The sequence below is a fragment of the Phyllobates terribilis genome, unplaced genomic scaffold, assembly GCF_046119375.1.
Source record: "Phyllobates terribilis strain yellow unplaced genomic scaffold, ASM4611937v1 Scaffold_12__6_contigs__length_324123572, whole genome shotgun sequence".
NCBI lineage: Eukaryota > Metazoa > Chordata > Amphibia > Anura > Dendrobatidae > Phyllobates > Phyllobates terribilis.
In genome coordinates this window covers 195,791,978-195,814,507 of record NW_027362772.1, presented here as the reverse complement: position 1 = coordinate 195,814,507, position 22,530 = coordinate 195,791,978, and the positions used below count along the sequence as shown (strand labels likewise).

The following is a 22,530-nucleotide window of genomic DNA, read 5'->3' as shown; positions in this document are numbered from 1 at the left end:
ATAGAACAAGTCCCACACACAGCTAGAAGCCCAATATTTTTTCAGAGGTAGATGCAGAAAAAATTATATTCAGTTTGCAACCTTATGGAGGTCAGTATAGATGGACTAATAGAACAAGTCCCACACACAGCTAGAAGCCCAAATATTTTTTCAGAGGTAGATGCATAAAAAAATTATATTCAGTTTGCAACCTTATGGAGGTCAGTATAGATGGACTAATAGAACAAGTCCCACACACAGCTAGAAGCCCAAATATTTTTTCAGAGGTAGATGCAGAAAAAAATTATATTCAGTTTGCAACCTGATGGAGGTCTGTATAGATGGATTAATAGAACAAGTCCCACACACAGCTAGAAGCCCAATATTTTTTCAGAGGTAGATGCAGAAAAAAATATATTCAGTTTGCAACCTGATGGAGGTCTGTATAGATGGATTAATAGAACAAGTCCCACACACAGCTAGAAGCCCAATATTTTTTCAGAGGTAGATGCAGAAAAAAATATATTCAGTTTGCAACCTGATGGAGGTCAGTATAGATGGACTAATGCAACAAGTCCCACACACAGCTAGAAGCCCAATATTTTTTCAGAGGTAGATGCAAAAAAAAATATATTCAGTTTGCAACCTGATGGAGGTCTGTATAGATGGATTAATAGAACAAGTCCCACACACAGCTAGAAGCCCAATATTTTTTCAGAGGTAGATGCAGAAAAAAATATATTCAGTTTGCAACCTGATGGAGGTCTGTATAGATGGATTAATAGAACAAGTCCCACACACAGCTAGAAGCCCAATATTTTTTCAGAGCTAGATGCAGAAAAAAATTATATTCAATTTGCAACCTGATGGAGGTCAGTATAGATGGACTATTAGAATGATGCTATGCCCAAAAGATTTTACTTCACTAGGTGCAGTAAAAAAATTGGTATTCTATACACAGGTGGTATATCTTGCAACACAGATAGGCTACTCCACTGACTAACACACTCTGCAATAGGCCAAAAAGGATTAGCTTTGCTAGATTCAGCCAAATGCTGTGAAAAAAACTTGCACAGCACTGGCACAGACCTGCCTGGCAAAAACTGATAGGAACTGATGTAACCTAGTCCTGAAAAGGACTCCAATTACAATTAGTCTTTACTCCCACAATCTATCTATTTAAGAGCACAGACCTGCCTGATAAAAGTCGTAGGAAATGCTGTAACCTAGTCCTTAAAAGGACTGCAATCACAACTATTCCCTACTCCCAAGCTATCTGTAGATTTGTGCGAAAATTGGCTTGAAATTAACAAGGTATAGCGCACACAGCAACAGTGGTGCCGTCTAACACGCAGCTGCAGCAGTGAGAAAATGGTGGCGACGGGGAAAATGGCTTGGTCTTATAGGGCAAGGACATGTGACATACACTGCCAATGACACATGCCCTTGCTTGTGTGAAAAACAGCAGTTCGCTCCGTGTGTGCGCTGCTGATAGGCTGACAGATTGCACCTCCCCACTGCAAATGCGGGAAAGAGAAAAAAAAATGGAGGTCTTCATTGTTCCTGCAGAGATCCATCCCCTGCCCCTCCCCCCACCCCGCTGTACACTCAAACTGCGTATTAACATTAATTTTCATCATTACTGAGAAAAAATCCAGTTATGATTTTGGTGCACGAACAGTTATCGAACATAACCTCGAACAGCCGAATTTTTCTCAAATTGTTCGTGTTCGCCGAACGGCTCGAACACCGCCCAAAACAGCTCGAATTTGAGATTGGCGAACAGTTCGAGTAGAACAACGCTCATCTCTAATCAGGACCCTAATGACAGCATTTTTTTTCTTATTGCTGAAAAAGAGAGTAATGCTCACCGCCAGCAATGCAAGCCTCAGATAATAGCTACTTAATAGTATAAAGAGGGAAACCCCCGTCTATGGATCTTAAAGTACTCCACAAGGCAGGTAGAAAAGATAATACATCAAATGGTGCTCAGCTCATAGTGAGAACTTGTTATAATCCAGGTAAGAAAACATAGCGGCACTCAATGCCAAATAAAGTGCTGAATTTTTATTGAAGCATAGAATTGCTAAACCGGGCAGATGAAATCCCATCATTTTATTTAGTATTGAGTGCAGCCATTTTCTCTTACCTGGGTTACTTTTTTTCTTATACACTGCTCAAAAAAATAAAGGGAACACTTAAACAACAGAATATAACTCCAAGTAAATCAAACTTCTGTGAAATCAAACTGTCCACTTAAGGCCCCGTCACACTTAGCGGCGCTGCAACGATCCCGACAACGATACGACCTGTCAGGGATCGTTGCTGCGTCGCTATGTGGTCGCTGGTGAGATGTCAAACAGGCAGGCTCACCAACGATCAGGGGAGCAGCGACATCGTGGAAAGAATCTTTCCACGATGTCCTGCTCCTGGTTACGAGCCTGCTGAAGCAGGAGCAGGCTGGTAACTATGGTAAACATTGGGTTACTAGGGGCACACGCGCTCCTAGTAACCTGTTGTTTATCATGGTTACCACTCTGCTACAGTGAGAGGGAGGTTACCGCTCACTTTAGCAGGCTCGTAGCCATGATAAACAGCGGATTACTAGTTGCGCGTGTGCCCCTAGTAACCCGATGTTTACCATAGTTATCAGCCTGATCGCTGCTCCCGCTGGTCACACACAGCGATGTGTGTTGACCAGCGGGAGAGCAACGACCATAAAATGGTCCAGGACACTTTGCAGCGATCAGCGACCTCACAGCAGGGGCCTGATCGTTGCAAAGTGTCACACATAGCGACATCGCTGGTGAGGTCGCTGTTGCGTCACCAAAACCGTGACACAGCAGCGATCTCGCTAGCGATCTCGCTATGTGAGACGGGGGCTTTAGGAAGCAACACTGATTGACAATCAATTTCACATGCTGTTGTGCAAATGGAATAGACAATAGATGGAAATTATTGGCAATTATCAAGACACACTCAATAAAGGAGTGGTTCTGCAGGTGGTGATCACAGACCACAAATCGGTACCTGTTAGGTGTCAGGTGTGTGCTGGGTCTGAAATTGGGTCAGAATCATCAGTGGATTCTGTGGTTTCCCATTCTGGTCCAGCCAGGGCAGACACAGCTCAGCATCACCATCAGGCCCAATGCCTAACTAGTGCAAAAGATGTACAGGCTGTCTCTCGGGTCTTTGTTCCTAGTAGCATTAAGCATCGGCTGCGGGAAGGAACAGGGCTGCTACAGCCTAAGTCCAGGGTGCACTGCACTGAGCATGCCATGATTGGTGGTTTGGTGTCTTTAAATAGCATGGCGACGCGCTCTGATTATTGAACTAAGGTGGTGTTCATGTGTGGACGCTTGTCAGTTTGGGCTCCACGTGCTCTCTTGCTACTCTAGCTTCGGACAGGCAGGTTTAGCTGGGGATAGGCAGTCTTAGCTGGAGGGAGGCAGGTAGTTCCGTTTGACAGTCTGGCTCCGACAAGGGGGTCGCTATACACCCCGAGCCGACTGCAGACTCCGTATTCCTGGCACCGCCTGTTAGCCACGGGGAGAGTTACTCCGCAGTCCGATCGTACATCGGCTGGGAGCACGTATACGCCGGCGTGAGTCACACACACTTCCTAGCGCCTGCTGCATAGCCTCTGTGCAGTTAACAGGGCTACGGCTACGTTATTTGTCGCACATCTCTCGTGCAGTTAATGGAGATTGTGCAAATCCCTTTTCCCATCCCGGTGTGCAGTAACACTGGGGGGATTTATATATTAGTTGGTTGTTTGACCTTATTACCCGGAAGGTGTTCGGCCGCAGTCTTCCAGGCTGCATCGCGGACCCCATGTTTGGTTGCTTTCCGTTATTAATAAAGTTGTTTGCAACCGTCCCCATAACAGTACCAATGCTTTCTGCCTGATGTTTTGGTCACTTTTGAATGTTGGTTGTGCTTTCACACTCGTGGTAGCATGAGACGGACTCTACAACCCACAGAAGTTGCTCAGGTAGTGCAGCTCATCCAGGATGGCACATCAATGCGAGTTGTGGCAAAAAGGTTTGCTGTGTCTGTCAGCGTAGTGTCCAGAGGCTGGAGGCGCTACCAGGAGACAGGCCAGTACACCAGGAGATGTGGAGGGGGCCGTAGGAGGGCCACAACCCAGCAGCAGGACCGCTACCTCCGCCTTTGCGCAAGGAGGAACAGGAGGAGCACTGCTAGAGCCTTGCAAAATTACCCCCAGCAGGCCACAAATGTGCATGTTAGAAACCGACTCCATGAGAGTGGTATGAGGGCCCGACGTCCACAGATGAGGTTGTGCTCACAGCCCAACACCGTGCAGGACGCTTGGTATTTTCCACAGAACACCAGGTTTGGCAAAGTCGCCACTGGCGCCTTGTGCTCTTCACAGATGAAAGCAGGTTCACACTGAGCACATGTGACAGATGTGACAGAGTCTGGAGACACCGTGGAGAGCGATCTGCTGCCTGTAACATCCTTCAGCATGACCGGTTTGGCAGTGGGTCAGTAATGGTGTGGGATGGCATTTCTTTGGAGGGCCGCACAGCCCTCCATGTGCTCACCAGAGGTAGCCTGACTGCCATTAGGTACTGAGATGAGATACTCAGACCCCTTATGAGACCATATGCTTGTGCGGTTGGCCCTTGGTTCCTCCTAATGCAGGACAATGCCAGACCTCATGTGGCTGGAGTGTGTCAGCAGTTCCTGCAAGATGAAGGCATTGAAGTATAGACTGGTCCGCCCATTCCCCAGACCTGAATCCAATTGAGCACATCTGGGACATCATGTCTCGCTCCATCCACCAATGTCACGTTGCACCACAGACTGTCCAGGAGTTGGCGGATGCTTTAGTCCAGGTCTGGGAGGAGATCCCACAGGAGACCATACGCAACCTCATCAGGAGCATGCCCAGGCATTGTAGGGAGGTCATACAGGCACGTGGAGGCCACACACAATACTGAGACTCATTTTGACTTGTTTTAAGGACATTACATCAAAGTTGGATCAGCCTGTAGTGTGTTTTTCCACTTTAATTTTGGGGGTGACTCCAAATCCAGGCCTCCATTGGTTAATAAATTTGATTTCCATTAATGATTTTTGTGTGATTTTGTTGTCAGCACATTCAACTTTGTACAGAACAAATTATTCAATGAGATTATTTCATTCATTCAGATCTAGGATGTGTTATTTGAGTGTTCCCTTTATTTTTCTGAGCAGTGTACTTCACTCAATACCAAAAGGAGAGCATCTCTATCCTATCTACCCTTCTTTGCTACAGAGCCAAAATCCTGAAACCAAGGCTTGTGTGTCAGTGAAAATGTGCATCCTGGATTGTGAGTCAGATAAGCAATAAGAAAAATCTCCACAATCCAGAAATGTAAACACAATTTTTTACCTCAAAAAATGTGCGTGTTGTAAAATATACATATGTATTTTGAACAATTTCTTGTTGTAATAGTCCAACATTAGACCAGTAAACACCAACCAAATACAGTGACCTGTTGCAGGTGATGTGAACCAGCCTAGTTTTCTACGTGCCATACTTTTTTAAAGATATGGGTGAATTATTTATTTTTATTTTTATTTTAAGCGCTTCCCGACCACTCACTGTACATACGCTCTGTGCAGCGTAGACGTTTATGAATAGTCGGCGGACCCCCAGGATCCTGCAAGTGCTGATATTCCTGTGCAGAGCTACAGCTCTGAGAGGAGACATCATTGGGAGCTGATTGGATCAGTTCCCAATGATGTTAACCCTTTGCTCTCTTCTAGATGCCACAATCCTTAGCGATCGTGGAATTTAAAATATAGGGAGAGGGGGTCGTCCACTCACCTTTCCGACGGCCCCGTGATAAGATCTGATGTTGTCATGGCAGCCGGAAGTCACATGATGACCTCCGGGTCTGCCATGTATGGTGGGTGGCCTGCTAGGCTCAGCCAGCAGCAGAGTCTAACAGGAGATGTGCCAGGGTAAAACTGTCAGGTCTCGTGCAATGCAATACATGTCTATTGCATTGCATGAGACCAGTGATCAGAAAAATAATAATTGAAGTTACATACAGGAATGAAGTAAAAAATTAAAAAAAAAAGTTTAAAAATGTTTTCAAACGATTAAAAAAAATATCAAAATAAATAATAATAAAAAAATATTAAACCAATAAATCCTTATATTTATGAAAAAAGAAAAAAAGTACACATATATGGTATCTCCGCGTCCGGAACAACCCGATCTATAAAACTTTCACATTTTTTAACCCCTTCTGAGCACACCGTAAAAAAAAAAAAACGGAAGAAAAAATTATAGTTTTTCATCATACCGCCAAAAATGGAATAAAACGCGACCAAAAATCAAAATGGAAATAAAAATGGTACCACTAAAAATGTCATCTTGTCCCACAAAAAAAGAGCCACCATTCAGCTCCATCAGTGGAAAAATAAAGTTATAGCTCTCAGAACAAAGCGATGCAAAAACAGTTCTTTTTTCTATGCCGCGAAACGGCATTAAGAAAAACCTTAAAAAACAAATCCTGAATTGCTGGTTTTTGTTCATTCTGCCTCCCAAAAAACGGAATAGAAAGCAATCAAAAAATGTCATGTGCCCGAAAATGGTACCAATAAAAATGTCAACTTGTTCCGCAAAAGACAAGCCCTCACATAACTGTCAGCTGAAATCTGGAAAAATTACAGCTCTCAAGATATGGCGATGCAAAAACTAGTCTTTGCAAAAAATAAAGCGTCTTTTAGTGTGTGACAGCAGCCAAACATAAAAACCTGCTATAAATCTGGTATCGCTGTAATCATACTGTCCCGAAGAATAAAGTCACCTAATCACTTATACAGCACAAGGTACGGCGTAAAAAATAAATAAAACCAATTCTTCACCTGCTGTTGATTTGTTCATTCTGTTTCCCAAAACAACGCAGTAAGGCTCAGCTCACATTTATCCTACGCTGTGCTCTGAGCGCTAACACCGGTGTTTCCGTGTAAATCTCTGAAATACGTGATTCACACGGATATCCCCTGATGGAAGATTCTCTGTGATGAGGCAGATGGATTGTGGACGCTTGTCTGACCTGTTATCCAGTGGTGTCAGTTTTTTTTAGGCGTGTATAAAAATGTGGTTGGCACTGTAGATAAATTCACAAAGGGGTATAACTTCCAAAATAGGGTCAATTGAGGGGGGATTCTGCTCTTCTAGCACTTAGGGGCTCTGTAAATGGAGTCTGCAAAGTAATCTACAATAATTTGTTCTCCAAGAGTCAAATGGCGCGCCGTCCCTCCCGAGTCTCGCCATATGGCTAAGCAGTACTGGACAGCCACATATGGGGTATTTCTACATTCATCAGAAATTGTGACACATTTCCCTGTGTGAAAATGTAAAATCTGGGGATAAAACAATTATTTTGTGGTAAAAATATAATTATTTTTTCTTCACCGCCCAATGGTATAAATTCCTGAGTCACATATGGTATCAATATGTTCACTGCACCCCTAGATAAATTCATTGAGAGGTGTAGTTTGTAAAATGGGGTCACTTATGTGGGGTTTCTGCTGTTCTGGGACCTCAGGGACTCTCCCATTGGGTTATGTCACCTACAAACCACAACAGTAAAATCTGCACTGTAATATGGCGCTCCTTCCCTTTTGAGTTTTGCACTGTACCTGAAAAGTAGTTTTTGACCACTTATGGGGTATTGATGTACTCAAGAGAAATTGTGTAACATTTTCTCATATTAGCCCCTTTGAAGATTGCAAACTTGGGGGCAAAACAACATTTTAGTGAAAAAAAATAGTAATATTTAATTTACTCAGCCCAATTACAAGTTTGTGTATCACCTGAGGGTTAAAAATACTCACTACTCCCCTAGATGAATTCTAGCAGTAGTTTTCCACCACATATGGGGTATCGGCGCACTCAGGAAAAATTGCACAACAAATTTTGTCTTCCATTTTCCCTGTTACCATTGTGAAAAAAAAATTGGGGCTAAAACAACATTTTTGTGTGAAAAATGTGATTTTTTTTATATTAGCGGCTCAACACTATAAAATTCTGTGAAGACCCTGAAGGTTCAAAGTGCTCACTACACATCTAGATACATTTCTTGAGGGGTCTAATTTCCAGAGTGGGTTGATTTATGGGGGGTTTCCACTGTTTAGGCATCTCAGGGACATGGCTTCCGCTATCGATTCCAGCCATTTTGCATTCCAAAACTCAAACCGTGCTCCTTCCCTTCTGAGCCCTGCCATGCACCCAAACAGTAGTTTTCCACCACATATGGGGTATCAGCACACTCAGGAGAAATCGAACAATACATTTTATGGTGCATTTTCTCCTGTTACCGTTGTGAAAATGAATAATTTGGGACTAAAGTAACATTATTGTGGAAAAAGGTAAAATATTCATTTTTTCCTTGCACATTCCATTAATTCCTGGGAAGCACCTGAAGGGTTAATAAGCTTCTTGAATGTGGTTTTGAGCACCTTGAGTGCTGCAGTTTTTAGAATGGTGTCACTTTTTGGTATTTTCTCAAAAAAAGCCCCTCAAAGTCACTTTAAATGTGATGTGGTCCGTAAAAAAAATGGTTTTGTAAATTTTGCTGGTAAATTTTTAACCCTTCTAACTTCCTAACAAAAAAAAAAAATGTTTCAAAAATTGTGCTAATGTAAAGTAGACATGTGGGAAATGTTATTTATTAACTATTTTGTGTGACATAACTCTCTTGTTTAAGGGCATAAAAATTAAAAGTTTGAAAATTAGGACATTTTCCAAATTTTTGACAAATTGCCAATATTTTCAGAAATAAACGCAAGTTATATCGAACAAATTTTATGACTATCATGAAGTACAATATGTCACGATAAAACAGTCTCAGAATCACTGGGATATATTGAAGCTCTCCAGAGTTATTACCTCATAAAGTGACACTGGTCAGAAATGTAAAAATTTCCGAAGGTGAAAACAGGCTCTGGCGCGAAAGGGTTAAACCTTTTAATTAAAGGCCACATTTTAATTTTTGAATATCTGTTTTATAGTCCATACTGCATACCGCTGTCGCATGTTCGTTTTCCAGGTGTGAAGTTATTTATTGCTACTTTGCAACATAGCATTTTAGGGTTATGTTGCATTTTGTTAAAGGGGGAATAATAAAATACATAAATAAATAAATGAAATACAAAAAGGTTAAGGTTTTCTATCTGTTTTACTAATCAAATTCAACAACTTTATGTGCGACAAAAATACTGCTGGCTGTTGCCACAAATTACATTCCGAACATGTACCTACCTAGCAATGTAGCTTTTTAGGCCACGGCCCCACAATCAGTATTCGGCCAGTATTTTTTCTCAGGAGTGGGAGCCAAAACCAGGAGTGTGTGATAAATGCAGAATTGGTGCACTTGTTTCTATTATACCTTTTCTCTGATTGTTGTGGTTTTGGCTCCCACTCCTGAGAAAAAATACTGACCGAATGCATATGAAATACTGATAGTGGGGCCATGAATTTTTGTTAAAGAGAGGGGGGGATTAAGCAAAAAAATCTATGAAAAAAATACAAAAAAGTTATATTTTTGCATAATTGTTAATAGTTGAATTTAAGTTGTACATGCCACAACAATACTGCTGCATGTGGCAGCACATTACTCCATGTGCATGTACTGACAATGTAACATAGTTCTTTAAGGATATGACATTTTTGTTAAAGAGGGTGAATTTAAAACAAAAAACATTTATAAAATTAGAGCAAAAAAGGTATATTTTGCATAATTATTTTATTATCATGCTCTACAAAAATACTGCTGTAGTTGCCATAATTTCCTTTCTTTACCAATCAAAGCATTCAGGGTTACATTATTTGTCAAGGGTGATAATAGTATTTAAAAAAAATCTAAAAACAATATACAAACATTTTACTGTTTGCATACCTGTTTTCATATTCCAGTTTGGCAACTGTAAAACCCACAACAATACTGTGGGCTTTTGCAACATTTTTAAGCAGTATCCCTACCTCCTGGCATTTGGTGTTAAGTGATCCTTTTTGGGCAGGGTAATTAATCTGCTTTAGCCAAAAATCTGCAAACATCCGCAATTTATTACATTAAAGCAAGCCATTTAACTGTGCAGGTCTATTTTGAGATGTCTGTTTAAACTGTTGAATTAGCCTTTTTTGACATGAACACTGCTTAGCATTTCTGGCCAATTCCATGCTTTTTCAGAGTTGGCCAAGTGTGGTAAGTAACACATTTTTGTAAATGATGTCAACATTATTCTTGTTCCCAAAATACATATTAAACCAAAATTTGGCACTGGTGCTGGTGGCAGAATGAGAGAAAAAGAAACCATACCATAGCTAGCAATGGGGCAGCTGTTAGCAGCATCACCACAGGTGCTGCTGGCAGCAACCATCCCGGCCGAAGTAGTACTAAACACTGGTCACACTTGGCCTCCTTTTCCTCTGGCAAGCGTATCAGTGGGGAAGATGCGGAGTGCATAATGGAATATAGGTCGCATTACTTGTCTCAGTCACAGCAGGATTATGTAGCCTCTGACAGCAACACCATCAGCTACAATGTTCTGCTCAGTCTATCTCCTCTGCCACCATAACATTTAATATTGAACATAGTGGAATTTCTCCTCTAACTCCAGGTGTTAAAGAATATCCGACACCACAGCTTCTTCCAGCTGATATTTTTTAAAAGATGAAAAGTCAGCATTTCTCCCCAGATGAAGTGGGGTTGGAGAAGATGGAGGAGCCAACTTTAAGGCCAAGCTGTGTTGCTGGCTCTGTAGGCCATAGTGGTATGCGAATTGGCAGTGATAGCAGTACACTGAGCCAGGGCAAAACTTGAGGTAGGAAACAGACAGTGAAGGGGTGGGAGGGTAAGGAGTTCAGGTAATTTCCCACTTAGATACAACTGTCAGCTGAATCAGAGAGGAGAATGATAATGTTGATTTTGCAGTGGACAAGATGAATGACAAGGGGGTGATGTCATCAGAGGAGGAGAGTGTTGCTTTGTTGATATACAGTGCAGGCAACATGCTGCAAAAAGAACTCCTGGGGCAAAATCTGCTTGTTCAGCAGTCAACTCTAGAGCAAATAATGCTACATGTGCTATTGGTGAAGTAGGCTCAACAGAGCCTGAAAGGTCTGGTCACGGTGGTAGCAAGTCATACATGCGGGCATCTTCTGTGTGGGAGTTCTTTTGCATGCTGCTCCTAGAGGATACTTTGGCAGCCTCTGGCCAGCAATCAGAGCAACCTTCAAATTATCCTCCTGTCATGCCTCAGTTTTGGGACTCGTTTCTGGTGACTTTTTGCTGCATGGTTGGGTTCTCTTTCTGCTGAGCCACAGCCAGTTTGGTTTCTGTCCAAATGCTTATGGTTCATATGTCTTTTCTTTCCTTTCCTTTGTTTGCTTATATTCAGGTGTCTCTCACTTCCCAATTTGGTTCTGTCCTATCACTTATTGGGAGGAGCTCTTTATACTGACCTTGCACCTGCATCTTTCCTGGCTATATTTCAAGACAGATGGTTTTTGGAGATCTAGCTCCTCAGCTAGGGATTATCTTACCTTATTAATCAATGTTGCTTTTCCTACATTTTGTTTGTTTGTCTTCCTCCCCAGCACCCTTTCCTTTCTTTTATGTTTGGGGTCTGGCAGGTTTTCTACGTTTTCTGTTTGTTGTGTGGTTCTTCTTATTTTCTTCCATTTTTCCTGTGTGACTGTGTGAACACATCTTTAGCCCTGTGTCTCACTCTCTGTTTGTGTCCACTACATTCTGTTGTTTTGGGTTACTCTCTTTGAGGGTGCAGTTAAGGACACTCTGGATCAGTCGACATTGAGTAGGGGCACCATTGCATAATTTTAGGGTGCGAACCTCCGTGGTCAGGCAGGGACAAATCAGGTTAGGGATTTGCCTAGTCTGTATATGAACCTGTGGTGTGCAAGTTTAACATATACCCTGGTTTGTTCATCCCCGTGTGTTAGGGTTCAGTCATAACACATCCTCCTCCCTTTTCACATGCTCGTCTTTTTGTCAGCCAGATACTACGCTCAAATATTACATGGTCAATGTCATTATGAACATTATTGTCATCCACCACTAGTATTTGCCTTTCCCTACTTCTCCGCTGCACCAGCAAATGTTAATCCATGATTGAGTGTCAAAGAAAAAGGCATGCACTCCCAGTCATCCACTGGTTTGTACAACTAAACTGTCAACTGGTCAAGTTGCTGGTGGTGTCGGCTGCCTTTTGAGAAATAATAGCGTGCACTCATCCTCAAGATACTAATCCGCTATTATTTCTCAGAGAAATGGGTGCCCATCTGTGTGCATTCATATGCAGGAGAACATAGGCCACTCTTGAGACTTGTCTTTGAGCACCAGAGTGCACTGCACCATAAACATCTGGAACAGCAACTATGGACAGAAACAATATATGAGCTTCATGGCCCACTTGGTGAATGTTTTGAGTGGTAGCGATGCACCACCACAACCAGTACAGGTGGTAGAGTCGGTACGACTGTGAGCTACATTTGTTTCCACTGCCATATAGTGGTTATCTGTTTCATCCTATACCTACTCCAGATCATATTCAAAAGACATGTCTCCAACAGGCATAGAGCACAGCGATGATTCTGCACACCAACCTCATTCTTTTTGCTAATGCAAGGTAAAGTGCTGTTAAGTGGTTTTACAGCTTAAAAGCAAGGGGGCAAAAGTCAAACATCAGATGTGTACCTGGTGTGCATCAATTGGCAACTCTCACACTAGCTGTTTCTTTGTGAACTGCAGCTGGCAATTATAATGAGCGACAATTCCCGAAATATTCTGTCTGTGCTATGGTTGGGCAAAGTAACTGACTCTCCCTGCTTGGAACACATAGTGAATATAGTTGTGCAACATTTCTTAAGGAAATATACCTGCTTGAGGAAGGTGAGGGCCAGGAAAGTGTCAGCTAATTTTAATTGTTTTTATATGGCAGAGGATGTCCTCCTCGCTTTGCAAAAAATAGAGTTGGCATAGGCAGGTGATGGGGCTGGCTGTTAGAACCCTCCTGTTTGTTTATTCCATCTTGTGTTTTGCGGTCACGTGACCATCTGCCTTTATATTCCAGCTCCGCCCTTTTGGCTGTGCTGGACTTAAGTGTTGTTTGACTGTTTTGCTAGACAGGTGCTACGGTGCCTATACCTCTAAGGTTTTCTTGGTCCTTCTGGGACCTCTAGTACCTTTTTGTCAGTTTATCTTTTGTTTTCTGCAACAACCTTCTCTGTTCAGGAGGTGTCCCATTTTTGTTCCAGTCCTTAGTTCTTTTAGGGACCCCTTCCCTTTATTCTATAGGTCTTCGTTCAGACTAGCCTAGGACTAAGGTGGGTCTGTTCGCTAGGAACAGGCAGCCCGCTACATCGTAGAGATTCAGCTTAGTCTTACTGTAGGGAAAGCTTTCCCCTTCTTTCCTTAGTTCTTGTTTGCAGATCATAACACTGGCAGAGTGAAAATGATGATTGATGACAATGTTGGCCATGATAACCAACTGTCATAGTGGGGTAATGAAAATGAAACAATGGGGCCCTCAGTCATGCTAATCAGCAAAGGACGCTGTATACTGGAATTCTTGTGAGATCACAGCCACATTGTGATCAGTAGGCAAAGGGCTGCATATTGAATAGCCGTGCTTTTAGACCTTGTTATAAAAGCAAAGTGGGGCAATTTTTCTGTTTTTTTCTGTCCAAATTAGCTTTTTACCAGGATAAGCAGTGTTACCTGCTTTACAAAGCTTTCACTAAGTGGACACCTGCCAACAACTAGCCAGGAGACTCTTTGTGATGTCTGCAGACCAATGCTCCCCCACCTGGGCCAGCACCAGGGCTGCAATAGCTAAAGTATATTTGACATGATGGACCAGATGTTTTATCTGCCAATATGACAACCTGACGCCTCTCAGCAAACAGTCGTACCTGCTGAACTGTCAGGATCATTTGTACCTAAACTGTGTCCTTTCTCAGACAGATATCCTGATCTGTAATTTCATGGACTTCTAGGTCAGAAGATTGGACTAGTGGCAAGAACTGGCCCATTGTGCTAGCACCTTACTGTTATGTTCAGCCTCCATTGTAATATCAGAAAGGCTATTCAGGGAGGTAATTTTTTCATTCCTAGTTGAGAAGCCATTACTTTGTTACTTTCAAATCAGTACACTCTTTTTGATTTCTAAATAAAGGGGTAATTTTTATATGCTTTTTCATTTAACAAAGAAAACAATTGTTGATACTCCCCAAACAGAGAATTTTTATACCAACCCATGTCAAAAACTCATGGATTATTCCGTTTTCATCGATTCTGTATAAACACCAGCAAGGTATAAGTTTGAACTGTTTTTACAGTTTAAGTAGCCTAAAAATCTGATATCGCAGTTTTGTTAAATAAGCTATTGGTTACCATTGGTTACCATCCATTTTTCCCTAGCCAGGTTGAGGTTACTTGAACATCAAAAAGCGCAGGTTTGCATTAAGAAACTCAGGAGGGGTTTAGTAGAGTCCTAGGATACACCACTACCACTTATTCCCCTTGAAAAAGAAAAAAAAAGAAAATCGAAACACGAGTTGGGGACTGCGTTTTACTGCTCTGGGGGATCCAATCACTTAAGGGTAAGATGTCACTAGCCACAGGGCTATGATCATTTAGTACTTGCAGTGTTTGCTAGGGGCTGCATCTTGTGGAAGCAATGAAATTTGAGACATGTATTACATACTAAACAAGTGCTTAAGGATCTATTTGATTTGCAAACTTCTATGACACTATGCACTTTTGCTTACCCATGTGATCTAATAGAGCAGTTTTGTTAAATAAGCTATTGGTTACCATTGGTACCATCCATTTTTCCCTAGCCAGGTTGAGGTTACTTGGACATCAATAAGCCTAGGTTTGCGTTAAGGAACTCAGGAGGAGTTCAGCACAGTCCTAGGATACCTCCGAGCATTACACACATCTTTTCCAGGCAATTAGAGGCTTCATGGTATTGCGATTCTTGACATATTTATTTACCGCAAATCAAATTAAAAAAAAAAAATTTGGGGAAGCTGGCAAATTTAAGTTTCAAATGATCCGCTCATGTTTCATATTTCACTTCTCTTACCTGCATAAGCACAAAAAAACATTAAATCTGTATAAGGAAAGAAAGATCATAATTATAAAATATTATGTACACTAACAATTTACGTTTACTTTTAAAAACAAATGTTAGCATTGTGCATATTACATTATGAAGATCTTCAAATATTATGATGCCACATAATTATTATCCTGATTTTACAAAGTAATGATTCCATTTTCTAAACTTAAATACGGCGTGTTTATTGTAGGCCGGTACAGCATTGTGTCTGCAATCAGATTGTGCCTTATCACAATCACTTGCCTGCAAATGTGTATGTTTAAGGAAATAAGCTTCTGGCATTCAAATTAGTTTACATGTACAGGAAAAGGTCTACTCCCTATTTACAATTGCCTATTCATATCGATTTACTCACAAGAAGTGCCTGAGACGGACAGCCTGAGAAAGAACTCAGGAAAGATCTGGATACAGATGGACTACAGATAGTTGAGTGCAGTTAGAGAAAAGTGAATAATAAAAGGCCAGTGATTACAGTCTACAGACAGCAGAATTTTTATTGAACCATGTCGGTTATGCAGGACATTGTGAAGACAGTTGTAAGTTTGACATGAAGATACAGAAATACAGAATGATGCAGGTAAAAGGCTCCTCAGTGGCCTTTTGCGATTTCATTTTCTCTTCCCCTTCTACCAAGATCCATAACTTTTTATTTTGCCATCAACAAAGCTGTTCTGGGGTGTTTGTTTTTTGAGAAAGGAATTATAATTTTAAATTACACCGTTCATTTTAGCATACAATGCACTGGGATACTGTGAAAAAAATAGTGTAAAAAACACAATTCTATTATTGTTTTTTGCATTGAATTTTTTACGTTATTTATTGTGTCTTTAAAATGAACTGGTAGAATAATCTTGTAGGTCAGATTGATTATGGCAATACTAAATTTGTAAAGATTTTTTTTTGTAAGTAATGAAAAACAAAATCTGAAATTTGCAAAAGAAATTTGTAGAAACTTTTCTTTAGTCCTTTTGGGTGGCTTTGAACCTGCTACCATCTGATCACTTAGTCTATATACTGCAGTACTATATAGAATACTATGGTATTGCAGTATATAGAGAAAAGTCCTGCTATAGGCTGGTGTTCACAGGAGCATTATCATGACAGACACGGTGGACTTCAGCAGGCCCCTGGCTGCCCTGGCAACCCATCTGCACCCCACGATCCCGTTGAAGCAGATATAACGCACCTTGCATCTACTGGGTATGGTTCTTAAAGTTATGGTAATTAGTGATGAGCGAGCATGTTTTCTTAACCCTTTCGCCGAGTATACTTGGGCGAGCACCCAGTATTTATAGCGTGCTCGGTGATATGTTTGAATCGCTCCCGTGTGCATGATTTGCAACTTTTTGACAGCTTTGATGCATGTGAGGAATGTCTGCTTCTTACACATTCCTCCCATGTAATAAAGCTGTCAAACCATCGCAAATCATGCACACGGGAGTGATTCAAACATAACACCGAGCAGCTATAAATACTCGGTGCTCAGCCGAGCATACTCGGCGAAAGGGTTAACAAAACATACTCGCTCATCACTAATGGTAATGTTTGTATATGAAAGTTTTCCATACTGTATCCATATTTCTGCCACTATTCAATCTATTAAAAAGACTGAAATCTTTTCTACAGTTAAATAAAAAAAAACATTCAGGTGAATTACAGTAAACATCCATAGATTTTCATATATGTGACCTTATAAATTAGATTGTAAAATGATATTTTGCAAAAATAAAGCCTTAAAACATGACTTGAAACAAATGTATAACTTAAGGTTTGTTCACAAATATGACCGCCTGTCGGTAAACTTTCACTGATCAGCAGTCGTTTGAATATTGGTTTACACATGCAGACCAAAGTAAAACATGTGCACTGAGCAAACTGTTCTAGATTGCTTGGTGAGCATAGGCTGCCATAGTTCTCAGCAGTGGGAGTCCTGTTTACACGGGAACATGCATTGTCGAGATTAATGGAAATGATCTTTTATGATAAACAACAGCGATTATTCCCGATTACCTTGGAGTGTAAATGTTCCTTTAGGCACATAGCTGTGTTGAAGGGCTGAGTTCTAGCGAGCACTAAGACACATAGATGTAAGGGTAGGCACTAGGCAGCAATGGAATCTTTCCATCAGGCAGGACCTCTACACTCTGTATAATCATTAATCTACTTATGCATCAGAATTAAAACTATAACCCCAAAAATACCATTATTACAACACAATAATACAGCACATATACTGTGGGCATTACAATCATTCTATTGTATCTCCATACGAGTCATATGTATTTATGTCTCCCTGTTTTTGTATGGGTTTCCAACCATGCTCTGAAAAGCATCTGCACAGGTTAATTCACTATGGCATAAAATTGGAATGTATATCCAAGATAGAAAAATAAGATTGTAAGACCCACTGGGGACAAAGACTGAATGATGACAATCTGTGGATGGCGCTGCCAATGAATGGGCTTACTAAACAATGCTAACTAAACATAAATACAAGGGACACACTAGCTACAATCACATTGTTAGGTACATGAAGACAATATCTCAGACTCCTAAGTTAAAGAATGCTATTTATTTGCCTTCCTTTTCTACAGTTATTATTATGTCAATTCTCACTTTTAGTCAATTGTAATCCTTAAGCTACATTCACACATCAATTTCTGTATTTACGTTCTTCAAATAGAACTGTTTTCTCCCATGTTTCATCCATATTGCATGCGTTTTACATCTGTTTTTAAAAACTGAACGAGGCCAACTTTTTTGCTATTAAAATGTCTGAAAAACAGATTGAAAAGGGATCTCTTCCACTTTTGACTGATCCCCACAGACTTGAAAGTCTGATATGCAAAATAAATGAGAATAGTACATGCAGTTTAATAGAACGAACACACAGAATGAATGGTTCCATTAAACTCTATGAGTAACTGCCCTGTCTGTTTTAAAATTAATTCTTCTTTTCATAAAATATTAACCTAATTTCTAATAAAAACATTTCCATATACTTCCTACATATTGGACAGACATGCATTTTTATCTGTGAAATCTGTCTTTGCATATATTTTCTTGTCGCAGGATTTTTTTCATAGAGTCTGCTCACACTGCTTTTAGATTTCCAGGGGCCTGGTATTTTTGACAATAGTTTCAAATCCTAAATCTTATAGAATCTATTACAAGACAATGAGGTCAATCATGATTGTTTTTGGATTTGTTCACCAACCAATTCACTATAGTTGTCATGGCATTGGATGGAGACCACATGTTAGATGTGAGGAGGAGAAGCTTAAAAATAACATTTGGAGCATTCTTTCTAAAAAAGAATAACTACACAAAAGAAATTAGTTTTTTTAATTTAATTCTAATTTTCATGTTTTCATAAATATAATAATCATAATAATCGTTATGCTTGTTTAAATATTGCAATATATGTCTACTTACTGCAATAATCTCAAAGACTTCAACTTTGCTGATTTCACCATTTCTGTCAACATCAAACAAAGAAAATGCCCATTCCAACTTCAGGTTGGTTTTTCCAGAAGAGGTGAGGTGAAGAGCGATGATGTATTCCCGGAAATCCAATGTGCCATCATCATTTGTATCAAAACTGCGGAACACATGTTGTGCATAGGTTTTGGGATCAGAGTTTGGAAAAAAATTGCCATAGATTTTTTCAAAATCTGGGCGAGTAATCTTGCCATCTGGACATTGCTTCTTAAAACTGTCATACCACTTGCAAAGCTCGTCCTCTGAATATCTTGTATTTGACTTTAAATCATCAAGAACTTCTTTAGATAGGGCTCCACTTTTACTGTTCCCCATTCTGTATGATTCACGTAACCTATTTTTTTGAGGTTGCAGCTATTTCTGTTAGGTTAAATGCTAACGTCAAACCAACGTTACTTCCAGAGACCTGATTTGAAGTAAAGATGTTAAGATTTAGAGTTTCATCTTTTATAGACTCTTAAGTTAATTATTACATCAGATACCAGAAGGCCAGCCCACTCCTCCCTAGCTTACTGGAGTGCATAAGTAAAGGGCTTAGTGATGCATGTCTCTTTTAATGTTAGGGGATTTTAGTCCTGAGTAGATTTAGTCATGTCTTCTATTTCCACCATATGCTCATAGTCCATCTCCATTTTCCAAGAATGGAAAACAACTGAACAAGAACATATTTGTTTGCAGTTGCACAACATATGCAAAATTTAAAACATTTTCTTGTCGTAAATCTGTACGCCAAATTTAGCCATGTTTTACTCAATTTAATATATCATTTGTTTAATACTTACACCAAAACTTAAAAATGACTTGAAACCTTTTGCGGTGAACAACAAATTTAGAAAAGTATTTCTACATTAAAAAAGCACTCCTCCTCCTCCCATCAAAATTTGTATCCTCTTAATATACTGCAATATTATATAGCACTGTGTACTTACAATTGCTCATTTTGTCTTTCTACCTAGCTAATTCTTCTCTTTTCCATTCGGTCTATGACATCACAAAATTTAAAACTGACCAGCTTATTTCTTCTAAGCTCTATGTAGAAACTGGATGTCAATTTTCCCTGTATGAGTAACGAGTCGCTGCAAAAGACCCTGACAGGGGGAGGAGCAGAGCAACTGCGTCAGTAGATAAAGAGGGGACTGATAAATGCAGGGACAAGAAACTCCCTGTTTCTACACAGAGCAGAGAAAAGAGAAGAATTAGCTAGGTAGAAAGACAAAATGAGCAATTGTAAGTACACAGTGCTATATAATATGATGAGAGCAATACATTAAGAGGATAAAAACTTTGATGGGAGTGCTTCTTTAAAGTCGCACACTCTAAACAGGTCATAGCTGTTGCCAAAAAATGCTTGGAACAAATACATTTATGAAGCAACTTTATTTTTTAAGATGCATAATAAATGTAGGTATTGGCACAACATTCTAAATAAATTGCATAGCTTGTAGATATGGGCAAAAATATTTGAGTGGAATTTAATTCTTACTTAATGTTACAAAAATCCGTATTCCCCAGAACACAGATTTATTGCAGGTGACTGCAATGTACTGGCAAAAGGTTAAAAAAACCCCTAATACCTCAACACTTATCTTTTCGGCTACCTCCACTGCTCACTGTCCCCCATATGGTACTCAGCGACTCTACATTCCTACACCATGTGCCCAAAACTCAGATCTCTTCATGCTAGGCTTGGACTTCTGGCAGCAACCAGGCCAGAAATATGTCTGCACATGTGTGTCATAAAGTCGTGAGGTAAATTGAGACAAATGAATTCTGAAGGCGCTCCCATGGAAGAAAGAGTAACCAAAAAATTGTTGAATCTTCCAAATATGGTGCAATCACATGGAGGATATTCCACAAGGGATTAATACTAGTAGGTTTATTAAAAAAATGTGAATACACATAAGGGACTTGGATATACAAAAAAAGGGGAGGGAGAAGGGGGTCTTAAAAAGGATCACACAACGCGTTTCTGCTCATAGAGCCTTCATCAGGTGTGTCAAGTCAAAGTCAAAGTCGTGAGGTAATGGTGTTACAACATTCCGCCTTCGATATTTTATCGTGCTCTCTAGACTGGGACATCAGGCTATGACTAGATTACAGATGTCTCTGCCTATGCATATCATAAGATCGTAACTAGAGATGAGTGAATCGGTCTGTGGAGGATAAAGTTCAAGTCAAATTTCCTGAAATTTACAGTTTAAAGCAAATTTGAGCATTTTGGAATTCCAATAATTGTCCAGCACCATTTCCAACACTCCTGAAACGACAGAGAGTGGTTAAATTTCATTTTGTGTTGCCACACAGACCTCACCATAATGCCCTGCAGCTATCGAAATCTACCTTGTCTACTAGTCGTCAGTACCTGGCCCATCACAGATCAGCGGTTCCCAGTGATGCTCAGTTTGCATGGCACAGTCATTTTCCATCTACAGAGTCACTAAATAAGTCTCTTTCTAGTCTTATGCTCTTATGATCAGCAGTGTTTTCTTTCTCTCTATTGTATATTGTAAGCTATTATGGTAAGCAAAGTCCTCTCTCTCCTGTAGAGTGTAAGCTCATATGATTACCGGAGTCCTCTCGCTCTCTTCTGTACAGTGTACAGTAGGGTTTTCTCTTTCTCTTCTCCCCCACATGTATCTTTTAAGCAATTACAAGCTTTCCAGTATTGAAATTTGTGCAAACTTATTCACCATGAATCTAATTTTTTTGGAAAATTCAGTGAAGTTGATAAATTTGATTTTCAAAAAATCCACTCATCTCTAGGCGCAAAATTTCAACATGCACTGTGACCTTGCGATTTGAATCCGAAGGGATGTCCCGGGCTTGGTCATGTTCGGAAGTCCCAGCCTAACATGAAAAGATCTGAGGTTTCAGCATTCGGCAGCTGTAAAAAAAGGTGCCAAGCACTGTACAGGGGGCAGCGAGGAGTGGGGATGGCTAATGAAGTAAGTGGTGAAGTATTAGTTGTTTTAGTTTTTTTCTATATATTACATTTATTGTGCCTTGGGGCTTCAACTATGATAAGAGACATTCTTTAATCTCATCAGATTCGCTCTTGTTTAGTCACTTGACATATTGGTGTCCCATTCTTATCTAACATTGCGACGTGTATTAAAAATGCTTCAAAAGTTGCGCTGGCATAATATGTGCTAAAATGTATCAATAAAGTACAATATTTGAATAATATATAGCAAAGTTGAGTGAGAACACTAAAGATTTGATGCAAATTATGTCATTTTTGATAAATGTGAGCTATTGTCTTTATTGCCTGTTTATATCCAGGTTTACACTCCTTCAACTATAAATCCATTAAAATTATAGAAGATATTATATCTTTCTTTGTTTTACACTTAGCTAGACAAGTCAGAACTATTCTTCTTTCCTAAATCCCTCAATTGTCTTAAAAATAGGACAGTTGTCTTTCGACTTTTGATTATCGCTCTCTAGTTGGATCTTGTGCCTTCTTAATGTCACTAAATTCTCGTAGCGACTTCTGTTCCTGATCTCTCAGTTTACTGCTATAGTTATATCTTTCTTTTGTCTTTTGGAATGCTGGCTTGTGTTTGATCTTGACTACACACTATGTGTGATCCAATTTCTATGGGACTGTTTAAGATAGCCGAATACCGCACTGAGCTAATTCTCAGTGAGTCTCATAGACTTTAGATAAAATACTGGTCTACATAAAAGATCACTGCTCCATTCAAACTACTTTGTACCAGGGACTCTGGACCCTCTGTTCTAGCAAACATGGGGTCCCAGTGTTGGATAGGTGGTGAAGGTTTTTTTATTGTAAAACAAATTATTTAAGCTTTTAAGCTATTTGTAATATGAGACTTAGGATATGTGCACATGTTCGGTATTTGCAGCAAAAAA

At 40.1% G+C, this 22,530-nt stretch overlaps 1 protein-coding gene across 1 annotated transcript in view; it reads right to left on the bottom strand.

Annotated features, from left to right (window-relative positions):
• Positions 1–19,067, bottom strand: part of LOC141173197 (visinin-like) — an 83,436-nt gene extending 64,369 nt beyond the window's left edge. Inside the window, exon 1 of the mRNA XM_073657822.1 lies at positions 18,589–19,067. Within this exon, the coding sequence (XP_073513923.1) occupies positions 18,589–18,969 (381 nt within the window). The 5' untranslated portion in view covers positions 18,970–19,067. The remainder of the gene's footprint in view (positions 1–18,588) is intronic.
• Between the last annotated feature and the right edge of the window lie 3,463 nt (positions 19,068–22,530).